Source organism: Zasmidium cellare (genome assembly GCF_010093935.1).
Source record: "Zasmidium cellare ATCC 36951 unplaced genomic scaffold M409scaffold_21, whole genome shotgun sequence".
Classification (NCBI taxonomy): Eukaryota; Fungi; Ascomycota; class Dothideomycetes; order Mycosphaerellales; family Mycosphaerellaceae; genus Zasmidium; species Zasmidium cellare.
The window spans coordinates 454,148-476,602 of NW_022986965.1; the positions used below are offsets into that span (position 1 = coordinate 454,148).

Here is a 22,455-nt window from a genome sequence, read left to right on the forward strand (position 1 = left end):
ATGGATGGACAGACGCGTGCGTGCATGCAGCCCTACCTTTTATACCTTATATACACACTTGCAGAGCAGAGAAAGAGTTCGAGAGCTATCTTTTGCCTCGTCAGGCCCGTGTTTCAGGTGCCCCTCTTGCTTATCGTTTGATCGGCCTGTCAGCCGTGTCATGGCGTGCGAAGAGGACGCGTGCATGTGATGAACGCCTCCCACTTCTTCGCGTGTGGGTGTGGGAGAGACGCGGGTTGATGTAATCGCTCTCAGCAGACGCCCAAGATTGATGAGACATGTGGTCATGCGACCGTTTGGAAAAACGGCTTGAGGTTCTAGATCTTCGTTCTGAATGCTCTGTTTCTTCATCATCATCGTCGTCTCCTACCACAGGTGATAACAGCATTTTCGTTTTGAGTTATGTTGAGGTCACCGCACCTGCTTACACGTGTTCGCCATACGACTCGTTCAACGAGAAACCCGAAAACAGGTCTTGCGACACCTCGTACCACTGGTTCATCACAAACTCGCAGCGGGATCCTTCGCGGCTGCTGCGGCTGCGATTGGGCGGGGAGCTGGGCATGACTCGCAGGGAACGGGCATCATGCACATCTGATGTGCAGAGGGGTGGGGATGGGGCTGTGTGTATCGAGACGTCGGAAGAAGTCGTGATGGATGTGTGCTGTATCTTTTTGGCAGGTCGTTGAGAAGCAAGTGTGCTCTCTTTTGAAGGAGGAGGATCAAGGCAAAGCGTCGGGCCTCATAACAAATATCATAACTTCTTGGACTCGAGAGACTGCAAAAAGAACTCGCGAACTAAACTCCATCTACTAAGGCAGCCCCTATTCTGGTACTGTGATCCATTGCCTGCGGCTCGACCAATCCATCATACCCTCAAGAGATGTGTTCGATTCAGCTTTTGAACGTGCTGGCAACCCGCAAGTCCCACGGTCAACTCAAACTCCGCAAGCAGAGACTTCATCACATGCCTGACTCCCTTCGCTCCTTCATGAGCCAAACCCCATAGGACTGGGCGGCCGACTTGGACGAAATCGGCACCGATGGCGAGTGCTTTAAATCTACGCATACGGTCAGTCACGGTAGAATGGTGTTCTCTGGCCCTACTCACATGTCTGCGCCTCCTCTAATGCCGCCATCAAAGCCAATAGCCAGCTGCCCCTTGACTACATTTGTGACGTTGTAAAGGGCGTCGAGAGAGCCGATTGCGCCGTCTATTTGACGGCCGCCGTGCTTGTTGATGTTAGCTGACTGGAGATAGAATTTGCCTGTGGAGTTTCACTCACATTGCTCACGATGACCCCATCAATACCATGCTGAACAGCCAGCTGTGCGTCCTCAGCCGTCTGCACCCCTTTGAGCACGATCAGTCCATCGCCCCAAGCTTCCCTCAAGAATGGCAACCTATCCCACACTGGCGAGATTCCTCTCGATGTCGTGATGACATGATAGAGCGCCGCAGTCTGCTTCTGCTCAGCCGTTGCGTTCTTCGCCAGAGGGTTGAAACCCAGCTTCTGATGTGCCACTGGATCTTCCAGGCCGATCTGAACCCCAATACCCCGGATGAAAGGGAAGAATCCTCGATCTAGGTCACGAGTCCTCCAGCCTAGATCCCAGGTGTCTACCGTGACGACGAGGACGTCGTATCCGTTTTCCTTTGCGGTCTTCAGATACGACCGCGTCAGATCATCATCGCTTGGCCAGTACAACTGGTACCATCGAGTGCTATTCACTCCATTGGCCTTGGCGACATCTGCAAAGCCCGTACTCGTTGCGGTGCTGAGGGTGAATGGCAGTCCAAGTTCCCCGAATACAGATGCAGTTGCACGCTCTCCGTCCGGATGGTATAATGTCTGGACGCCGACTGGAGCCATCACAATCGGGGCAGGGAGAGTCTTGCCGAACAAAGTCGTAGTCAGGTTGCGCTTGGGATATACCTCACGCATCACCCGAGGGAGAATGCTCCACTGTTCCTGGTCAGCGATGTGCTAGCCGTAATCAACATCGATATCCTCCTACCCGAGAGAAAGCTGCCCGGTTGTTGGCAACGGTCGTCTCTAATCCAGCACCGCCTGCAGCATAATCATATGCAGCTGGATCTAAACGTAACTTCGCCGAGGCTTCCAGCTTGTCGTAATTCGTTGACGCGATAGGTGTCTCGTTGAACAGGGTGGCATTGTAGTAGATCTGTGTTGAGTAGGAAGAATACGGTGAAGTGCCTGGTGCAGGATTCAAGACCGAGTTGATCAGTTCTTGGGCTGATTGTGCGGATGCCGTAGCTGCAAGTCCGGCTGCGATGCTTGCTACTCTCATGATGGCCAGAGGAGATATGAAGTTGATGATCTCGACTCTGCAGTCGACACCCCAGCATTTATATCGTCCATCGTGGCTCCTCTCGAGTTCTTGGCCTGGTCACGCGAGTCCGATGGAGTGGAGCGTATTACAAGTCGTCGGGGCTGAAGCGGAACTATTTTCATCATCCAAGAGCGATCGAAAGTCACTTTTTCTGAGCAGAAAACGTCGTTGTTCTTCTCTTCGCTATGGAGCGTGAGATCATGCAGACGAACTTAGCGAAAATGCCGGCGGAAGAAATCCACAAATCTCACCCAAGCTGCGTCATCATTCGTCCCCCCTGTTCCTTCCCGCATGACAAAGTCCGGAGGACGGCGGACCCGCTGCAGAAACAGCAAGAGGATCAGCAAGAATAGGAAGAAAGTGGTCTTGGAATCCTGATGACAATAATCAATGTGGGACCGCAATAAGTAGTTGCCTAACGGTAAATTCGGCAACGCACGTTTGAAAAACCCACAGGCATTCCTCTCAGCCTAGCCCGTCTGCACCCCAGCAACCTTGAGATTTACCACCATGGCTAATAAGAGACGAGCTATCGTCGTGTGCTCCGCGTGCCACAAGCGGAAGATCAAGTGCGATGTTCAACCCTGGACGGATCATTTCCAAGCCTTGCGTCCTTGCTCAGCCTGCTTAGAGCGCGGGACAGAGTGCAGGCTACGGTCACGGAAACCGTATACGTCGAGGGTCAGAAACCACAACCATGTGGAAGCCGATCGGAGTCGAAAGCTGCCTGTTCTAGATGTCGCCCATGCGCCAAAGACAGTCAGTTTCCACATCGACCGAGCCGAAGTCACCGCATCCGTCGGTTCACATCCAGACTCTCGCCAGACATCATCGCTATACTTTGGCGAAAGCGGATACGGATCTTTGCTGGACATCGTAAATCCGCCTTCGCACTCCAGTAAAGGCCGACACTTGACGATCTCTAGCTCGAGGGACAGCACACTTCCTGCAGAAGATCTGGCGTATCTCGAAGCCAAAGGATGTTTTGCCCTCCCCGACGAGAGCCACGATCTTCTGAGGGCCTACTTCCGCTTTGTCCATCCGCAGTTCCCGGTCCTGGATGGAGGGACTTTCCTGCGAGATCATGCGGACGGCAGGCTCGAGAAGATCAACCTACTTCTACTCTGGAGCATGTTCTCTGTCAGTGCATGCTATGTGCCAGCGTGTCGAAGCGTGGAGACGAAAGCGTTATATCACATACGAGCCAAGACGCTCTTCGACATTAGTGGCGAGAACGACAAATACGTACTTATCCAGTCGGCCCTACTCCTCAGTTTCTTCTTCGATGATGTCGAGGATGTCAAGCAGTCGTGGTATTGGACTGGGATAGCATTCAGCTTGGCGCAGAGCTTGGGTCTCCATGATAACTTGTTATCTGACCGCGACAACTCGACGACGAATAATGTGTTCCAAAAGACCATGTGGCATTGCTGTATGCTTCGAGATGCATGGCTGTCATATAGCATGGGACGACCATTAAGGCTCGGCGGGGAGACCAGTCACACTTTCAAGTCCGAATGTTCATTCCAAGACATGATTCTTCTCGGCGACCGGATCCATACCGATGCGGAGGCTGAAGAGCTGACGAGAATGTGGCGAGGTTCAGTCGAGGCTGCACTGGCGCTGCATCTGTCTCTGCAGTCGAAGCCTGTACCAGTTGACAAGCTGTTGTCACAGTGGGAGAACGAGCAAGTACCAGACCCCGAGATGTTCACTCCGGCTGTCACTCTATGCCACCGACACCTGCAACTATGTCAGCACGCCACCTTGATCGCGATATGTCAACTCCATGAGAAGAGCGGGAGCAGGAGCGAATCATCACAAACCGACATCATCGACATCGCAGAGGAAGGCATCACCTTCATCGTACAATCATATCTCAAGGACGACGCCATCAGCTGCGTTCCCTTGATGATAGTGCCCCTCGTCATGCCCGCCTTGCTCGTCTCGATGGCTGAACTAAAATCTCCAGAGAAGGCAAGGAGAGAGCGAGCGGCCGGCCATTTGTCCTCCCATCTCGCCCTTCTGGGTGCAATCGAGCACAGCTTCCCAGCGGCGTCGATCGTGAAGAGACTGTTCGGCACAGCAAGCCAACACATTCTGACCGACCAGTCTGCGGTACCTGATTGAGTTCGTAGAGCTGCTTATGTACTTAGGCAGCAAGGCCCCCTTTATCGATAAGCCTCAAGCCGAAGCTTCGCGCTAGCGCATGTGACAGCAGTTCGCAGGATTCCCTCGCACAGCTATACCCCACACAGAGGCATATATATAACCCTTCCCGATTCCCTCCTCCATCCACCCTTCCCACGCCCCAATCTTCCCATTTCAAGCTTCACCATGGCCCGCACCAAACAAACCGCCCGCAAATCCACCTGCGGCAAAGCCCCCCGCAAAGCCCTCGCCACAGGCCACTGCCGCCTCCGCCGCATCTCCTCCCCCCCTTACCTCGGGCGCCCCAAAGTCTCCGGGACCTGGACGAAGAATCGGCTCGGCCAAAGGGTCCATACGACGGGGCGTGCGGATGGAGAGGATCCTGCGGGTCGGGAGGTGATGGTTGTGCCGAATCATTGCGCGGTTGTGCAGAGGTTGAGGGTGAGGCAGTTGAAGAAGGGAAAGGCTGCTGGGAGGGGGAAGGGCCCCAGGGGAAGGAAAGGGGAAGGGGGGAGTGCGATTGAGCGGCTGCCGAACGAATTGCTACACGAGATCCTCGCGCTGCTGATCAGGACGAATACGATCTTCCACTTCAGCCCAGAAGTCGGGGTCAAACCACCCCACCGCCAACTCCACTCCATCCACGCCCTCTCCCTCTCCCACACCTCCTCCCCACCACCCTCCTCAGGCCTCCCCCTCGCCTCCATCAGCAAACGCTTCCACTCCCTCGTCTACACAATCTTCTACTCCCAAAACACCTTCATCCTCGAACTCTGCGGTTTCCGTGGCGGCCTCACAAGCCACATCTCCGTCGAACACACCGGCTCCATGCTAGACAGCGTCGACAACCTCCCTCCCAACCTCGAGTCCTGGAATAAAATCGTGCCTGCGACGAGGAAGACGGATCTTGCGTCTCCGCTTTCGAGCGGGGCGATGGAGTATATCTCGGATCTTACGATTTGCGTCGGGTTATCGTCTTCTGATGTCGGGGATGAGGAGAGGGAGACGGTGAGGGAGATGTTGGAGGGGATCAAGGCTTGTTTTCCGGAGGGGGGAAGGAAGATGAGACGGCTGGTTGTGAATGTTGATGTTTTGAGGCGGAGGCGCGGGAGGCTGGTCAGTCAGTCGCTTGTGCTTCGCACGCTGGATGGTGTGTTTGAGATGGGATTAAAAGACCCCGCAAATAAGATTTACGGGGGACGACCGTCAAAAGTGTTCCAGGATGCCATTGACGCCGTTGAGGGGTTGGACTCCAACGAAGCACAAGGTCGTACATACCTCTTGCAGTCTTGAGAGCGTTATCACTCTGCTACTCATGCCGATGCTTCACATGCACGTATTTTCAAAACAGAAAAACGAGACGAAGATTAATAAATATGCTGGTTTTTTTTTCTGCTTTTCTATCTACGCAGCGGGGTCCGGCGTAGAGTAATTGGCTTCGCGAATGTCGATCCAACTTCGATTCGAAGCGGTCAACACGACTTCAGGCGATGTTCGGGGTTGAGCTCCAGGTATGTAACCCGGCCCTTACCCACTTCCTTCAAGCAAATGTCAACATCAGTCATCATGGTCTGGACGAGCTCCAGGTGTAAACACCCGGCCCATCCATTCCCCTTTCGCGACATCAACACCGCTCTCCGGTCGTGAGTGAGCTCCTGGTATACATACCCGGCCCTAACCCTCCCACCCTCCTGTCGCCATGCTGCCCGCCCAACCCGAAGTCTTCACGACATTGCGGTGGCCAATTACTCGTACTCCTCGCCCTCGCTGTCGTAGCCTCCGCCAACGACACCGAACTCGTCCTCCTCCACGTCGGCATTGATTGCTCGACGGTAATCGTTCTCTTCTTCTTCCTCCTCCTCCTCGTAGTAGTCTTCGTCGATGTTGTCCCAGGTCGCTGGTTGGACCTGGGTGTCAACATCGACGTGCTCTTCGCCGCCCTCCGCCTCCTCTTCGCCACCGCGGGCCTGCTCCTCGCCATTCTCCACTGCCTCCTGTCCGCCAGCATCTGCCTCGGGGCTTGCGGCAGCTCCCTCGGCCGCTTGGCTCTCTACTTCGGACGGTGCTGGTGTCGCTGACTGCTGTCGTGATGCGGCAGGAGTCTCGTCCCTCGATGGTGGTGCGGCTTGGCTGTCTGTCTCGGACGGTGCTGGTGTCGCTGACTGCTGTCGTGATGCAGCAGGAGTCTCTTCTCTTGATTGTGGCCCACTGCCACTACCACTACCGCTGCCTTCCGCCGCCGAGCTGCTTGCACGTGAAGGCGTGTCCCGACCATAGATCTTCACCAAAGCGCTGAAGTCGACGTGTGCGGACTTGTTGGGGGCTCTCTTTTCAAGCATGGCTCTGGCAGCATCGGCTGGCGTCAGAATTGGCGTTGCGCTGTCTGTGAGGACGCTACCATCTCCCATCTTGCCGCGCTTCTTCTTCTTCGTCTTCTCCTTGCCTCCCTTCTTGGTCTTTCGCTTGCTCTGAGCGGGCGCATTCTTGGCAATCAGCTCTCTCTCGGCTTGCCTACGCAGCCAGTCTTCGTTATGAGCAACCCAGATACGCTCCTTGACCTCCACTTCGAACGGCTGCAGTACGCAACGATCAACCTCTGGATCATTTTCGAACTCTTTCTCGAGCTCTTCTGCGGTGACTTCGACTCCCGTCGGAGCAGGACCGAACCAGTCGCCGTCATCTTGAGCTTCGCGTCTCGCCTTGTTCTTCTCAATGTCCATCTTCTGCCGCTCTTCGGACAGGGCTTGGGCTCGCTTGAGTTCTCTCTCGATTCTCTCTTCTTCCATTGCTACTGCCTTTGCCTTTTCCACTTCGGTGCGTTTATCCTCAAGTTCTTGATTTCCGAGGGCGGCCTCAATATCCTTCTCCAGATAGTCTTCGTCATCTAACTCTTCTTGAGAGAGGATGATCTCTGGTGGCTTGTCCGTCTTGCGCTTGCGGCCGCGCTTTGCAGGCTGCTCTGGCTCTGGCGACGATGGTACCTCGCCAGTGAGCGCAGGGTCGATTGGGAACGGGAACTGTGCCGCCAGTGCCTGTGGCAAAGCTGGGATGGCAAAACCGTCGGCGTCATAGCGCGGTGCGGTTTGAGGTGGTGGGGCGGATTCTTGAGATGGAGGAACTTCTGGTTCTTCGGTTCGCATGCGCTTTGCTGCTGCAGGCTGGGCATCAGCTCCAGCTGTTTGATCATTGCCATCGCGCTTGCGCTTGACTGATTCTTGTGTGTGTGGTGGGGTGTTCACTGGTTGAAATTGCGGTGGTTGAAGGAATGTGGAAAGACCGGCTTGTGTCTCTTGCGACGTAAAGAAATCCGTTGCTGTGGCCTGCAAGGACGAGGATGCGGCTTGTGGGGTTTGTGATGTGGAGGTTGCAGTCTCGACGTTTTGCTGCGTTGGAGGAAGGAATGTGGAAGGACCAGCTTGTGTCTCTTGCGATGTAAAAGAATCGCTTGCTGTGGCCTGCAAGGAATAGGATGCGTCTTGTGGGATTTGAGATGGGGAGGCTGCAGTCTCGATGTTTTGCTGCGTTGGAGGTGGCGTAGGTTGCGCTTCACCGTTGTTCATCCGCTGTCGCTTAGGCGAATTGCCTTCATCAACTCCTTCTGGTGCTGGAGTGCCTGGCTCGAGCGAGGACAGGCGGGAAGATGCATCAGTAGCATCGTCGGGAATCTCAATGACAGATTCACGGGCTTGCGAATCGCGTGCAGTGCTTTGGCGGTGCTCTTCTCTCTTTCGCTTCTTATTCTGCATAATGCGCTCTCTCTCCTCAGCCAATGTCATGGAGGGTGGATCGTGCTGATACTTGATTCTGTTGGCGTACTCGCGGAACTCGTTGACGGTGAGAGCGGCGCTCTTGGTTCGGCGGAACTCTTCAACACGCTTGGCAATGGTGACATCGGCGACCTTGGAGACATAGACGACTTCCCGGACGCTGCGCTGGAAGTTGTTCATCTTGGCAGCAAGAATGATGCAAGCACCACATAGGCCAGCTGGGTGGCGACCCGACACGATCCAGTCGCGGTTCATACGTCGGATGATCTTGAGGGCGTCTTCAGCGACGACGTTGGTCTTGTCTCCGAACTGCAGCTTTTGGCAGTACTTGAATATGAGGGGTTCGAGCTCGACCAGGTATTGAAAGCCAACACCGGTCTCGTCAGCGAGATAGAGTTCTCTGCACATGTCCTTGTAGACTTCGCCGAGTCGAAAGACGTTGATTTCGATGAGCTCGGCAATGTCCATGAGCAGGATGGTGTTTTCCTTGCGTCGACGACAAGCGCCGTACAAGCAGGCGGCAGCGACTTCATCCGACCTACGGCCAGAGGTGAAGCCGTTCAGGGCGGCCATGTTCCAGATGGACTCAGCCTGGACGGTAATGTCGTCGGTGATGCCGAGCTTGGGACACAAGGCAGCAAGGGCACGCTTGCCAGCGCGGTCAGTCTCAGCGGCGGAGTTGCGTGCGCCACCACCGAGTCTCTTGAATGTGTCGGCGCCGAAAGTGGTTGCATGGCGGGAGTTCTCGTGGACGGAAGCGCCCTGCACGGTTGCTCGGCCGCCGCCTTCGTCGTTGAATTCGACTTCGGCGACGATGTTGGTTTCGGCAACAACGGTGAAGCAGTCCTTGCAGACGAGCTGGCCATCCTGTTCTTCGACATTGGAGCCGCCACAGGTTGGGTTGGGACAGGTCTTGCTGATCTTGGCCTTTGGCCCACGAGTGCGCTTTTGGGGATGAGGTTGCTTCAGGCTACTCAGAGGTGCCCGACGAGGGCGAGCAGGGGGTACTGCCGGCGCCATGGTCTTGATACTAGACTGGATTGTCTGGGGTCATGAGTGGTGGTGCGAATGTCGATTGCTTGTAAAAAAGCGATGGAGGGTGCGGTGGTCGCCAAGTGGCGGGTGAAGGGGTGTAGTCGGTGTTTGACGATTCTTGTTGTGCGAGGTGGTGTTGCCGTCGTGGTGGTGTCGGTTGGTGAGTTGATGTCGGGTGGTGGTTGGTCGACGGCGGTGGTGAGCAGTTGAGCGTGGTGGAAGCGAGTCAGAAATTCTGGCGGTGGAGTCACAGCTCAAAGATGGAAGGCGCCAAAGCTTGGCGTCGAATGGCTTAGCTGGTGGAAACACCCCGCAATGCACGTGACGTCTCCGTTTGCTTCGAGTTCGAGTCTTGCGAAACCTCACAATCCTGACCCGCTGGAGGTGAGAATACCTCACATTGACTCATCTATGCGCGTTCGTCGCTCATCAACCGCTGCATCAAATATTGATGGCGTCGTGATTTTGACGCTTCCGCTGCATGCTTCGACCACTCTGTACCTTTAGTGCAGCGAGACAATGGAACACGATCGATTATTTGGGGTGAAGAAATTCTACTGGCCTCCAGGAGACTGTTTCACATCACGGTCATAAACACTCCAAAGGGAAGGCGCACCGTCTTGCTGGAGGGTCCGACCCTTCCAGTTCAATTAATGGTTTTGATGCCGAAATCCATCAAATTTTGATTGTTTGAGCTGTTCTTTTCATGCATTACCCCTTCAGCAAAATGCAGTGGAAACACACATCGAAGCATTGGCCCACGTTGTCTCGTCCCTGCGTCATATCGATCGGGCCGAGGCCAGGATGGAGGATTAATTTTGGTTCCAGAGTGCCCGCAAGCTGCAGAACAGTCACCGCTTGCACAAGCAAATCACAAGTCATAAGGACAATAATCTTCTCCTCCTCCTTCCTCCTCTTTCCTTGCTCATATACACAGTCCAACTGAACATAATCATCTTCGTCACGACTGACAGCTCTTCACGGACTGACTCACTCCACCAACGCTCTCACAAGCCAGCACCCGATCCTCACAATGGCTGCCGAAGACGCACCTTCACTCTCACCTGCACAGGCCGAGCAGCAACTCAGCGACGACGTTCGCGGTTTGTCTACACATCACCCACCACCATGAAACACATCCAACTGACATGCCCTCACCAGTCCTGGGCTACGACCCTCTCATCCCACCCCAACTCCTCACCTCCGAACTGCCCCCACCACCCAACTCCCTCCCCACCGTCCTCAAAGGCCGCCGCGATGCCGTCGAGATCATCAAACAGCGCGACGACCGTCTCCTCGTCATGGTCGGCCCTTGCTCGCTGCACGACCCCGAGACCGCCGTCGAGTACTGCTCCCGCCTCGTCAAGCTCGCCGACAAGCTGAAGTCCGATCTTTGCATTATTATGCGCGCCTACCTCGAGAAGCCACGGACGACGGTTGGATGGAAGGGTCTGATCAACGATCCGGATATCGACGAGAGCTACAAGATCAACAAGGGCCTGCGTGTCAGCAGGAAACTCTTCTGCGACTTGACGAGCCAAGGAATGCCCATTGCGAGTGAGATGCTAGATACTATCTCTCCTCAGTTCCTTGCGGATCTGATCTCCCTGGGCGCCATTGGTGCGCGGACGACAGAGTCTCAGTTGCACCGTGAGCTTGCTTCTGGTCTGTCTTTCCCAATGGGGTTCAAGAACGGCACGGATGGTGGACTTACGGTTGCGGTGGATGCCATTGGGGCTGCTGCTGCAAAGCACCACTTCATGGGTGTGACCAAGCAGGGTCTGGCTGCCATTACCAAGACTGCTGGTAACCCAGACTGCTTCGTCATTCTCCGAGGCGGAACCAAGGGCACCAACTTCGACAAGGACAATGTGAAGGCTACGAGGGAAGCTTTGGGCAAGAAGGGCTTCCCAGAGGTCATGATGATCGACTGCTCGCATGGTAAGGTAAAATACTCGACTTGGGCAGTTCACTAGACTAACATTTTTCAAGGCAACTCCCTCAAGAACCACAGAAACCAACCCAAAGTCGCACAAACCATCGGCGATCAGCTCCGCGAAGGCGAAGACGGCATTGTCGGCGTCATGATCGAATCCAACATCCACGAAGGCAACCAAAAGACTCCAGCCACAGGAGGTCTCGCCGCACTCCAGAAAGGCGTCTCCATCACCGACGCGTGCATCGACTGGGACACGACGGTCGACGTCCTCGAGCAGCTCGCCGATGCAGTCCGCGCCAGACGGCAGGTGAAGAGCCAGAAGACCAATGGCGCCAATGGCGTGCACTGAGTGTTGATGCGTAGATGAAATCATGTGTTTTCGGTTCAGGCGTATGGAGGACAGGCAGGCATGGGAGCGTGGTATCTTTCGGCAGAGATGAGAGGCGCGATCAAAAGTCTCGTGTTTTGCTCTTTTTCAATGGCTGTTTTTGGAATAGCATTATACCATTCCTCCATGCAAGCGTGGCCCTTTGGAGGCGTCTGGCCTTCGTTTTTCTTTTAAGCGGCGTATCATGGGGTATCTTGGTCGAGCGTCGTGTAATGTCACTTCTCTTCTCTCATCTTGACCTCCATCCCACTGAATGTCCTCATCTTGGTCTCTTCATATCCTCATAGCCCACACATCCCCTCCCCAACCCCAATCCTCGCTCATATCCAATCCCTCTTCACCACCCACAACCATCCCGCAATCCCTCCCATGCCTTTCTTCAGATCATTCAAACCGGTAAATCCTTGTGCGCCCTCTCATCCGCCCCCGCCTTATCCCCCGCCACACTCAACGCCCTCGCAACATAAGGCCCCACAACGGGAATATTATACGCGAACCCGGCGATCGTCTTGAAGAACTCCCCGAAGAGGATGAACATGCCGTAGCACTGCACCACGAAGCCGACGAAGGGCCAGCGGAGGAGGATGAGGAGGATGCCGGCCCAGAAAGCTAGGGAGCCTGTGCATTGTGGCGTTAGATGGGGTGGGGGGAGGGAGGTGGTTGGAGGGCCTCACCGCGCCATTTCTGCTTCCGTGCGAAGAAGAGGAACGTCCGCTGCGGGCCTAGGAGGAGGGTGATGCCGACGAGGAAGAGGATGTCGCCCATGGCGAGGAGGGCGCGGTCGAAGAGGAGGATCAGGCCGAAGAGGAGGAAGAAGCCGCCTTGGTTCTTTGTGTCAGTATGGGAAGGGGGAGGATGGATGGGTAGCACACACACCGCCGGTGCAGAAGGCGACGCCGATTTCTGTGAGATGGGTTGTTAGTTTGGTTGGCTGGTATGTGGGGAGGGAGGGGAAGAAGACGTACTCTGGCTGTCTGAGAGCCAGTAGGTGGGCATCTTTGCGGTGGTTCTTCACTTTATCTCTCGTTCAGTTCGAATCGTTGGAAGGGTGAGATCAAGGAATTGATGAGAGAAGATCCAATTGTAAAGACTGAAGTAGCATGGAGGTAGGTAAGTAGGTAGTGCTTGCTTGCTACTGCTGCTGCCTGCCTCGTCCAACACGTTGTCCTTTCTCCAAGAGAAATGTTTGTCTAACGAGAGACTCCTTTTCCGTCTCGAGGGTCAATAAAGTTGCGACTGCTCCAGAAAGGTGAGACGTGTTCGCGCGGCGGCTGCTCCCGAGACACGTTTCTTCACACAAGTCCAAGGATTGTCTTGTCAGAACACGTCCACGTTACTTATTATCGACTTCACCATGGTGTCCAAACCGCTGTCCATCGTATGGGTTAGAGACGCAGTACCGCTAAATACTGACGGCGCTCTGACATTGAAGCTCTGGCGTGCTTCGGCATAGCGGCAATGCGATTGAAGCTAAAGATTTCAGACCTCACTTCTTGTTTGTAATCAGGGCCTAGGCATGTGAGAAGATAAGTATTACAGAAGGTCTTCCAATAAATACCTTTTCGTCCGGTCAGCCAGTCATCTCACTTTCGTACGAGTCGAACATCGTATCACCAAGCGGTCGTGGACGTCTTCCGGCTGATATAAGATCTGTCTTCCTCTTCGTCGACCATTAGACTACTCATCGTTCTCGGAGAAACTCCAGGGCGACTTTCAGCAAAACCTCTAGCAACCATGGCAGACCGACTCTTCAAGCCGATCAAAGTCGGCAACTCGCTGCTGAAGAACCGCGTTGTCATGGCTCCGCTTACTCGTTTCCGTGCGGATAAGGACCACAATGTCAGCGAGCATGCCAAAGAGTACTACGAACAGCGAGCATCGGTCCCCGGGACTCTACTCATCACTGAAGCGACATTTGTATCTGGACAAGCGGGTGGCTACCCAAACATTCCTGGCATATGGAGCGAAACTCAAATCGCCGGCTGGAAAGACGTTGTCGATGCGGTTCATAAGAAGGGGTCTTTTATCTACCTCCAACTGTGGGGCCTTGGCCGTGTTGCGCAGGAGAAAGTCTTGCAGGAGGAAGGTGGCTGGAAAGTACGCAGTGCTAGTGCCATTGCTGTGCCTGCTGAGCAGACATCTACTGGCAAAGCGGGGACAACGCCTGACGCGATGACTGAAGATGAGATCCATGAGTTCATCAACGACTATGCTCAAGGAGCTGCCAATGCCATAAAGGCTGGCTTTGATGGTGTTGAGATTCATGGTAAGGAATCACATCACAGCAGTACCGAATCAGCTCTCATTGACTTTCCACAGGCGCCAATGGCTATCTCATAGATCAATTCTGGCAAGACGTCAGCAACCAGCGAACAGACGCCTGGGGTGGCAGCATCGAAAAGCGCGCAAAATTCGGCCTCGAAGTCACCAAAGCCATCATCAAGGCAACGGGCGACAGCAAGAAGGTCGCCATTCGCCTCTCACCCTACGTTGAATTCCAAGGCATGGGTATGGGCGACCGAACGATCGACAACTTCACATACATCACCAAAGAGCTGCTCAAGCTAGACCTCGCGTACATCCACTTCATCGAAAGCCGCATCTCCGGCAGTGCAGCGGATGGCGTGTACCGAACAGCAGAGGACGGTACCGTCGAGCTGGACCCATTCATCAAAGTCGTAGGGACGGAAGTACCAATCATCATCGCAGGCGGATACACACCCGAGAAAGCCCGCAAAGTCGTAGGCGACATGTACACATCCGACAACATCCTCATCGGGTTCGGAAGGTACTTCATCAGCACGCCAGACCTCCCATTTCGACTCCAGCATAACATCGAACTGAACCCCTACGAGCGCAAGACTTTCTACACGCCCGGCGAAGGCGGATACACTGACTACCCGTTCAGCAAGGAGTTCCTCGCGGCACAGGCGGACAGCAAGCTTTAGAAGATAGACGATCCAAGATGTGTGGTGAGTTGCGTACATACATTCTAGACAACAATTGATGTTGATGAGAACTTGCTCGCTTTGCTTCCCCTTCTTCTCTTCTCCCACCTCCATCTCTCCAGTTCATCCAGATCCTGCCGCGCTCTTTCCAATAATGGAGACGTCGAACTCCTCCTCCTATCGCTCAGATTGGGACAGGTGCATCTCGGCCGTGCAGAAGGTCGCCAGAGCGTGAAGACAACCGTGATGAAAATCATCCACAGGCTAAACGGGATAATAGAAAGCTAAACCCCACCACACATCAGCCTCAACCCCCCAAATCACAACAACAAAGCAACAACTCGAAACTCACAAACCCCGGCCCAGGCTGCTCCGGATGCCCGATACTCCACCAAACCATCCCAGCCCCACAAAACGGGAAAACCGCATTCGCCAAACAAATCCACGTCGCCGTCAGGCAGGCATCCCTGCGATTCTGCCTCTCAAACGTCGCTTCTGGAATCCGTGGCTGGAAACACCGTTTACACAGACCCCTCTCCAGCTTCGCGGAATCGACTGTGCCGTAGCTCAGACTTGCGCGGCGCCCGGCGGGGGAGACGAACGATGTGTTGCTCAGACGGCGTTTTTTCTCCAGCCACCATTCCCCCGGTTCGTCGTCGCCGACGGCGGTGGTTGACGATGACGTCCGTCTGGGTGACTCTGGCGCGGAGATCCCGTAGGCGGAGAAGCGGGAGATTCGCGAAGTTGATTTGACGAGGGGTTGGCAGTTTATATCCAGCAACTCGTCGTTATGGAATGAGGATTCGGATGACTCGCCGCTGTTTTCGTCGTCGCCTTCACCATCAGCTGCTTGTGAACTACTCATCCTCCTCTCCTTGCCTTTCCCCTTCCCCTTGGAGGATGCGGAGACGATGGAGTCTTTCTTGTGGCATTCGGGCACGGGGGCGTCGGCGGGCCAGATGGGGACTTTGGGGACCATGGAGACGGCTTCGCATTCGACGGTCATGCCTTGGAGGCCGTCGCCGGGGCGGGATTTCGTGGTTGTGAGGGTGTAGGTCGTGCGCGGGAGGATGGAGGCGGAGGGGGGTGGGGAGGGCATTGTGGGCGGTGAAGGAGGGATCTGGGATGGGATGGAGCGAAGAGAGAGGGATGGGAAGGGACATGGGGACGGGCAAAGATTGAGGCATTGTAAAGACAGCCTCTGGGTCCGGGGATGTGAGGGGCATTGAAGAGGATGTTTGGTTGTGGTGATGTATGTTGTTGCTTAGTAGCTGTCAATCGAATGGATGTCTTGGGGCGAGGCTTTTGAGATACTGGACTTCAAGAACACCACGGAACGCTGCTCAGCACCTGTAGCATATTGTTCATGAAGAGACGAGTTGGCATGATTTTTGTACTGTCGGGGAGCCCATCGTTTTGACTAGATTCTTCCAGCGTCTGCACACACATCGGAGTGATTGGCTATCACTGGCAGCGACCTGTCCAACTCCAGGACTGTGGCGAGTGTTTCTTTTTGAATTCGAGTTCATAGTCGTGAAGAAGTTCAGCCTTTGAAGAGGACCTCCATTTTGTAGAGTTGTCGAAAAGCAGCAACAGCAGCCGTGAAGTCGGGAAAGATCGGATAGCCTGAGGTCGCGCAAACAAACTTTGGCCCAGCCCGGAAGACCCTTGCCGACATTCACTTTGGTCAGCGACGTCGGAGCGTCATCGAAGAAACGCGCCTCTCCTGCACTTTTCTTCCACTTTGCCTCCGACAAATCTTCAATAGCGACATTCACACAGTAATCACACACTGACATACTCGCAACCATGGGCTGGTTCTGGGCAGAGACGACTTCTTCGCGACCAGTAGCCCCTCATCCTATCCCTTCAAGAGCGAATGCAGAGCCACCGGTATGGATACGTCCTATCGTGAAGAGGATAGGAGGCTAACATTCGCAGCCATCATGTCCGATGCACAACAAGACGAAGACTGCTCTCACACCTCCGCCGTCACCGCCTTCCACCACCGACCGACCCAGCGCATGCCCCGTAAAACACGATGCGCCTCCGGCCAACGCAACGCCCTCATACATCTCGAAACTGAACCCTCTGAACTACATGCCGAGCAACATCTCCAACAAGCGCGAAACAGATCTCCAGTCCGTCAACCTCCCTCTCGAGCGCGAAGCCTCGACAATACCTCGTGGCGATGGGCAAGGAAACTGGGAGTACCCCTCGCCGCAGCAAATGTACAACGCTATGCTACGGAAAGGATACACGGATACGCCGGCTGAGCATGTGGAGAGCATGGTCGCGGTACACAACTTTCTGAACGAAGGAGCGTGGGAAGAAATCAAGGCGTGGGAAGATCGATTTCAGGGTGGACTTTATAAGGGTTGGGAGAAATGCGCAAAGGGTGAAGAAGGATACGCACAACAAGCCACAATAGATGCGATCAAGCGAATGCGGCGACAAGGAGAAGAGGACCCGGAGCCCAAACTCTTACGCTTCGAAGGCCGACCGGGCGATCTCACACCGAAAGCACGGATGCTCAGTTTCATGAGCTGGCTATACCCAAGTCAATTCCCTGACAACCCGCCTTTTGATCGCCACGACTGGTTTGTGGAGCGGCAATTGCCTAGTGGCAGGACCAAGGAGCTGAGATATGTGATTGACTACTACTCGGGTCCACCGGAACCGACGGGTGAGCCTGTCTTTTACCTGGACGTCAGACCTGCGGTCGATGGTCCTACGGCTGCATGCGAGAGAATGTTACGATGGGGCGGTGATGTCTGGTGGCGAGCAAGTGGAGGGAGTGTACGAGAAGAGCTGGCGAGGCAGAAGAAGTAAACTGTAGAAAAAGCAGTAATTGTGTACAGTGGTTTTCGAGGGCAGCGTGGAGCACGGCGTTGGGCAGCATACATGTTTTGACGGATGGACTTTCAACGATACTCGACTCTGTACAGTATAGAAGGATGGAGCCTTTCCGCGTTGAATGCAGCACGCAGGCATGGTAATGAACCTATTCCTCAATCCTACAAACACAACATAGCGACTTCACCTTTGACTTCTCGGCGCTGTGATGACTAACGCCACTTGAAGGTGATCCACGGATTCTCAACTCCCGTCCAAATGCGGCAACTTTTGAGGGAGCTATTGGCCCCAGGATCCTGGCCCCATCACGAGGAGAACCATCAAACTGCTTGAAGGATCGCCAACCGACCTCTCCCCAATGAAACCACATACAATCGTACCCGTGACGTACGTGCTGCCGACCCCAGTCATGAGTGCGAGTGCGAGCAGCTGTGCGTCAAATTGAAAAAGAGCGAGATTTCCCTACCTTTTCGAGGCATCTGCCTTGCAAGCTAGGTACTTGGACCTCGAGCTCTGCCACATAGTAGCTGGAGAAACTATATGTCCGCATTGCCCGTCCTGCAAACATAGCCAGGAGCACATCACGAACCGCATTTCGTCTCACAAAGACAACAGCCGGAGATCTCTCTCCGCCTTGCGCGACGACAACTCGCCTTCCCACGCCAAAGATGTCCTCAACCGCCCCAATCTTCGACTTCAGCCCCCGCACCCTCTGGGCCAACTCCACGCCTCTCGGCACCTGCAAAGCGCTCTCCATCGTCCTGGGCTTACACATGCTCCAAGTCGGCCTCTGGGTATTCTACGATCCCGTGTCCTGCGTCAAGGCTTTTGGGCTGCGGTATGATGGGAGGCTGTCCCACAAGATACAGACTGCGTCCTCGAATTTGAAGGACAGAGCCGAGAGCGTATCGTCATCGAAAGAGGCGGACGACGAGGGGAATTTCTGGCCGCTCCTCTTCGCCTGCCGGGAAGTCGCCTTTGGGGCTTTGCTGTTGACGTTCGCGGCGATGGGCGAGTGGAGGAGTGTGGGCGTTGTGGTGGGTTTTGTGGCGGGGCTTTTGGCTACTACGGATGGGGTTGCGGCGGGGGTGTATGGGAAGGAGGGGTGGAGTGGTGCGGTCAAGGGTCATGGGATTCCGGCGGTGGTGTTGGGTGGTGTCGCGGTGGGTGTGTTGGTGTTGTGAGGAGTGAAGGGTGGAGGATGGAGGATGCAGCGTTCTACATCGTTGGTTGGGGCCTTGAAGGGAGGGATGAAGCCAGCGAGCACTTTCCGCAATGAAAGCTTTCGACCTGACGCACAAGAGCAGGGCTGAAGGAGAGGAGGAGACCAGCCTGAGAAGGAGGTAGGCGGCATGGACCTGTATGTGTATTTACTCATAGCCGAAGATCGACTGATTCAGCTTTTTCTTAGTAAGGACATCGCTTAAAGACTCTATACAGCTTTCTGACAAGCGATTAGGGCTGTAAACACCCGAGTTGGGCAACGCTCACTTCAGCTGCATCTGGAAGCCTCGAACCGCGCCCTAGCGCAACGCTACTAGACCAAAGTTTGTCATTTTCCATGCGGCTGAGCATGAAACGGTCGCGTGGGCGAAACGGGATCATCGGGGCACGTTTTTATTAGCCCCTCAGCCTCAACTCCAGAGGGGAATGTGGTGAGCTGTGTGGCAGTACCACGGAGGGACGTTCAGCGAAAGCGTGGTGGCCATACATTTCCCTTTACCCCCGTCTCTATACCCTCGAAGCAGTATCTTTCCCGCCAACCGCTCTCGTTCTGAGGGAGTACTCTCGTTTCCTTGCTCTGAAGCCAAAGCTATGATGGCCGCCCTCGTGGCTTTCCTATCTCTTCCTTTTCTGAGTTTCGTCCGAGCAGCCTGTGGGTTCCGTGGTTTACTCTTAAAGTGCTTCAATGCTAACGAGTCCCTAGCATCATCTCATGGCGTTGGCGACTATGTGGCACAGGGAGTGGGCATGAGCCCCGGCTCAAGCATACCAGGAACGCAGCCTGTTTCAGAAGGCGAACTCACCGTGAGCGGCACGGTTTTGACGGCGACCAAGTTGCAGAATGGCGATATTTTGGTTGCAAATCAGACCGTGCATCCTGATACGACACCGTCGACGACTCCCTCTGCTACTGGGTTTAATGGGACGGCGAGCGCAAAGAATGGCAGTGTGGGCGATTGCTATGCCTCTTGGAACGACTATTGGTCTGCAAGTCAAGCATCGTACGACGCCTCTTTGAGTCAGAATGATCTCACGACCGTCGCTACGTCTATATGGCTAGTCACCGGCTCTCAGATCGACTCTGGACACCCAGCAGCTACCTCCACTGCGGTCACAGGTAAGTGACAACGCTGTCTTGAGACGTTGGTGGCTGCTAACTTTGCTGCACAGAAATTCATACTGTCAAGAATATCGTGAATGGAGGCTTTACGATTTCCACTCAAACCATCGACACCACATCAAGCACGGTTATAACGCAGTCGTCATACGCAGGCACAACTGAGGTGTATACAAACACGAACACGGAGTACAACACATCGACGGTCGAAGTGACAAAAGTCCCTCCGAAGCCCACTTGTTCATTGCCGTCCGTAATCCCGGACTGTCAGAGTTCTTGGGAGGCGTTTATCACGAGCAGACTCGTCCCATCGCCCACTCCGCCTCCTCACTGCGACATCAATGCCGGTTTCCTGGCAAACACGAACTCAGTCCCGCCGTGTGCGTCGTCGTACTCGGCTGTCGAAGAGTCATACTACTCGAAGTATGAAGGAACTGTCGGATTCCAGACACCCCTGTGCACTGCAGCCTCGATCGGAGGTCCTCTGTGCCAGACGGTGAGGGACAAATATCAGCTGGATGGCGCCTTCAGACCTGGTATTGCTAATGCCGGTGAAGCGTTTTTCTTCAACCAGGGTACGCTAGGCTTCTATAATGGCTATAGCACCAGCTGGGTCTGGCCAACATCGTCGACCATGGGACAAGCTCCAAGCTGCACGCTCGGTTGCGGAAGATGTGCAGTGACGGGTGGTACCGTGCAGCTCATCTACTGGCCTGCCACGGCGACGCAGAGCAACAATGCCTCAGCGAAGGCGAGCCCAACTCCACCTCCAATCGTCACTGTAGAGACGTTAGGCACGACTTTTACTTCTCCAACGCTGTACATCTCCTACAAATCGCTGTATGCGGCCAACGCCTGCGGGACGATTGGAAAGGAGATCGGAGAGACAATCCTCGCCATCCCGCCCGACAAACCTCTCTCCTCGGTCTACGCCGGCACAGTTCCCTGCGACGCACACTTCCGCCCAACACAAGTCTGGACCGCAACCGCGCCCTTCACAGTAGAGGACTTGTACCACGACCCCGTCCCATACAGCATCTACTCCTCGCAGCCCTGGTGCCAAACCTACGCCCGCGAGCACGCCTGCACCGAGACATGTCCCACAACAGCCCCCTACAAGCCAATCCTCGTCGTCAACAACGACTTGCTTCGAGGGCTGCAGGACGACTGGACGGATTGCTGGGGCGATATCCGCGGCGTGTACGATCCTCCTCTTGCTCTTACGGAGGCGAAGACGGAGAATAAGCCTATGAATACATTTGGTGCTCTGGCCCAGCCCGCGACGCCTGCGACGGGTCCGGCGCCGAATACTGCTGTCCCTACTGCGGCTCCGGATAATGCTCCTGTCAGTGCGAATGGTGAGCCTGTGCCGTCGGTTCCTAAGCAGCCGGATTCACCGAGTCCTCAAAAGAGCGATGCTCCTGCTCCGAAGCCAGAGCAGTCCCAGGGTCCCACACCAAATGCGAGTCCAGATGCTCCACAGCCTGCACAGTCAGAGGGCCCAAGTCCGAATGAGAGCCCCAATGCTCCATCACCGACAGGTCATCAACAACAAGATCCTCAACAGGACACTAGCCCGCCTGCTCCATCGCCATCAGGTCATCAACAAGATCCTAGCCCACCTGCTCCATCGCCAACTGATCATCCGCAAGATCACCCACAGGATCACCCACAGGATCCCAGCCCGCCAGCGCCCTTGCCGTCAGGCTCTCAACCGAAAGTCGTTCAGGCAGACCCGCAAGCTATCTCTTTGTCGCCCGTCGCACAACCAAATGCTGTTCAGGTTGTCAACGAAGATCACTCTGCAATTCTCACCGCAGGCGGCCCAGCTGTCACAGTCGGGAGCCAGATCATGAGCGCTGGACCATCGGGTAACATCGTCGTGGGCACTGGACAAGACGCTAGCACCATCAACGCCGCTCAAGCACCAAATGGCATGTCCTTCTCCCCAGTGACCGACCACCAAAGCGCAATCCAAGTCGTCAACGGAGATCATACTGCAACACTTACGCCTGGTGCATCTGCCGTTACAGTAGGCAGCCAGATCATGAGTGCGGGGTCCTCAGGCGCGGTAGTCGTAGGCACAGGCAAGGACGCCAGCACAATCGACGCTGTCCAAGCACCCACGGCAGCGACATTCCCCGCTCAAGCGTACACCATGTCAGAGCTACCAGGTGACTCGAGCGCCGTGCAGGTCGTCAACGGAGGCAAGACGGAGACTCTGACTCCAGGAGGCCCTGCTGTCACAGTAGGAAGCCAAGTTTTAAGCGCTGCATCTTCTGGGCGTGTCGTTGTTGGGACAGGTAGCAGCGCTAGCACCGTTGATGTGGTGCAGACATCGTCTACGGGTAGCTCGTCCAGCACTTCGGGCACTTCGAGCACACGTTCGAGCACAACGACAGGAAATCGGCCCACGGGCACTACTGCGGCAGCTGCGTCGTCAAGCAGTGCTGGCTCGAGGCGGATCCTTGCGTCCTCGGGGCTGGGTGTAGTTGTATTGCTTTTTGGTGTTTTCGCACTTTAGGCGGGTATGGGATAGAGATACTGCGTTAACGAGGACGAATAGCATAGCACGGCGTTGTGTTTGGATGGTACGTGAATTAGCATCTGCATAGGCATCATGGAACAGGAAAACTCGTGGAAGGATTTTATGATAACCGTGGATAATGGTACGA

At 55.0% G+C, this 22,455-nt stretch overlaps 10 protein-coding genes across 10 annotated transcripts; 6 read left to right on the forward strand and 4 right to left on the reverse strand.

Annotated features, from left to right (window-relative positions):
- Nucleotides 1–868: 868 nt before the first annotated feature.
- Nucleotides 869–2,313, reverse strand: M409DRAFT_67103 (uncharacterized protein; the record flags this gene model as incomplete). The annotated part of the gene is made up of 4 exons (XM_033817260.1): nt 869–1,061; nt 1,112–1,233; nt 1,287–1,967; nt 2,020–2,313. The coding sequence occupies 4 exons, from the start codon at nt 2,311–2,313 to the stop codon at nt 869–871; spliced, it is 1,290 nt and encodes a 429-aa protein (XP_033666659.1).
- A 552-nt stretch (nt 2,314–2,865) lies between these two features.
- M409DRAFT_24057 (uncharacterized protein) lies at nt 2,866–4,485 on the forward strand (the record flags this gene model as incomplete). The annotated part of the gene is made up of 1 exon (XM_033807069.1): nt 2,866–4,485. One exon carries the CDS (start codon nt 2,866–2,868, stop codon nt 4,483–4,485), a length of 1,620 nt encoding a protein of 539 aa, XP_033666660.1.
- Nucleotides 4,486–4,692: 207 nt separating this feature from the next.
- Nucleotides 4,693–5,799, forward strand: M409DRAFT_24058 (uncharacterized protein; the record flags this gene model as incomplete). The annotated part of the gene is made up of 1 exon (XM_033807070.1): nt 4,693–5,799. One exon carries the CDS (start codon nt 4,693–4,695, stop codon nt 5,797–5,799), a length of 1,107 nt encoding a protein of 368 aa, XP_033666661.1.
- A 452-nt stretch (nt 5,800–6,251) lies between these two features.
- Nucleotides 6,252–9,327, reverse strand: M409DRAFT_67104 (uncharacterized protein; the record flags this gene model as incomplete). The annotated part of the gene is made up of 3 exons (XM_033817261.1): nt 6,252–7,627; nt 8,189–9,189; nt 9,305–9,327. 3 exons carry the CDS (start codon nt 9,325–9,327, stop codon nt 6,252–6,254), a joined length of 2,400 nt encoding a protein of 799 aa, XP_033666662.1.
- A 1,014-nt stretch (nt 9,328–10,341) lies between these two features.
- Nucleotides 10,342–11,596, forward strand: M409DRAFT_55643 (uncharacterized protein; the record flags this gene model as incomplete). The annotated part of the gene is made up of 3 exons (XM_033813058.1): nt 10,342–10,411; nt 10,470–11,249; nt 11,301–11,596. The coding sequence occupies 3 exons, from the start codon at nt 10,342–10,344 to the stop codon at nt 11,594–11,596; spliced, it is 1,146 nt and encodes a 381-aa protein (XP_033666663.1).
- Nucleotides 11,597–12,023: 427 nt separating this feature from the next.
- M409DRAFT_55644 (uncharacterized protein) lies at nt 12,024–12,631 on the reverse strand (the record flags this gene model as incomplete). The annotated part of the gene is made up of 4 exons (XM_033813059.1): nt 12,024–12,253; nt 12,310–12,456; nt 12,512–12,538; nt 12,601–12,631. 4 exons carry the CDS (start codon nt 12,629–12,631, stop codon nt 12,024–12,026), a joined length of 435 nt encoding a protein of 144 aa, XP_033666664.1.
- A 738-nt stretch (nt 12,632–13,369) lies between these two features.
- M409DRAFT_24062 (uncharacterized protein) lies at nt 13,370–14,583 on the forward strand (the record flags this gene model as incomplete). The annotated part of the gene is made up of 2 exons (XM_033807071.1): nt 13,370–13,901; nt 13,955–14,583. 2 exons carry the CDS (start codon nt 13,370–13,372, stop codon nt 14,581–14,583), a joined length of 1,161 nt encoding a protein of 386 aa, XP_033666665.1.
- A 307-nt stretch (nt 14,584–14,890) lies between these two features.
- M409DRAFT_24063 (uncharacterized protein) lies at nt 14,891–15,682 on the reverse strand (the record flags this gene model as incomplete). The annotated part of the gene is made up of 1 exon (XM_033807072.1): nt 14,891–15,682. One exon carries the CDS (start codon nt 15,680–15,682, stop codon nt 14,891–14,893), a length of 792 nt encoding a protein of 263 aa, XP_033666666.1.
- Nucleotides 15,683–16,392: 710 nt separating this feature from the next.
- Nucleotides 16,393–17,415, forward strand: M409DRAFT_67108 (uncharacterized protein; the record flags this gene model as incomplete). Its single annotated transcript, XM_033817262.1, has 2 exons — nt 16,393–16,476; nt 16,525–17,415. The coding sequence occupies 2 exons, from the start codon at nt 16,393–16,395 to the stop codon at nt 17,413–17,415; spliced, it is 975 nt and encodes a 324-aa protein (XP_033666667.1).
- A 692-nt stretch (nt 17,416–18,107) lies between these two features.
- Nucleotides 18,108–22,304, forward strand: M409DRAFT_55647 (uncharacterized protein; the record flags this gene model as incomplete). Its single annotated transcript, XM_033813060.1, has 5 exons — nt 18,108–18,602; nt 18,967–19,094; nt 19,188–19,315; nt 19,367–19,780; nt 19,834–22,304. 5 exons carry the CDS (start codon nt 18,108–18,110, stop codon nt 22,302–22,304), a joined length of 3,636 nt encoding a protein of 1,211 aa, XP_033666668.1.
- Between the last annotated feature and the right edge of the window lie 151 nt (nt 22,305–22,455).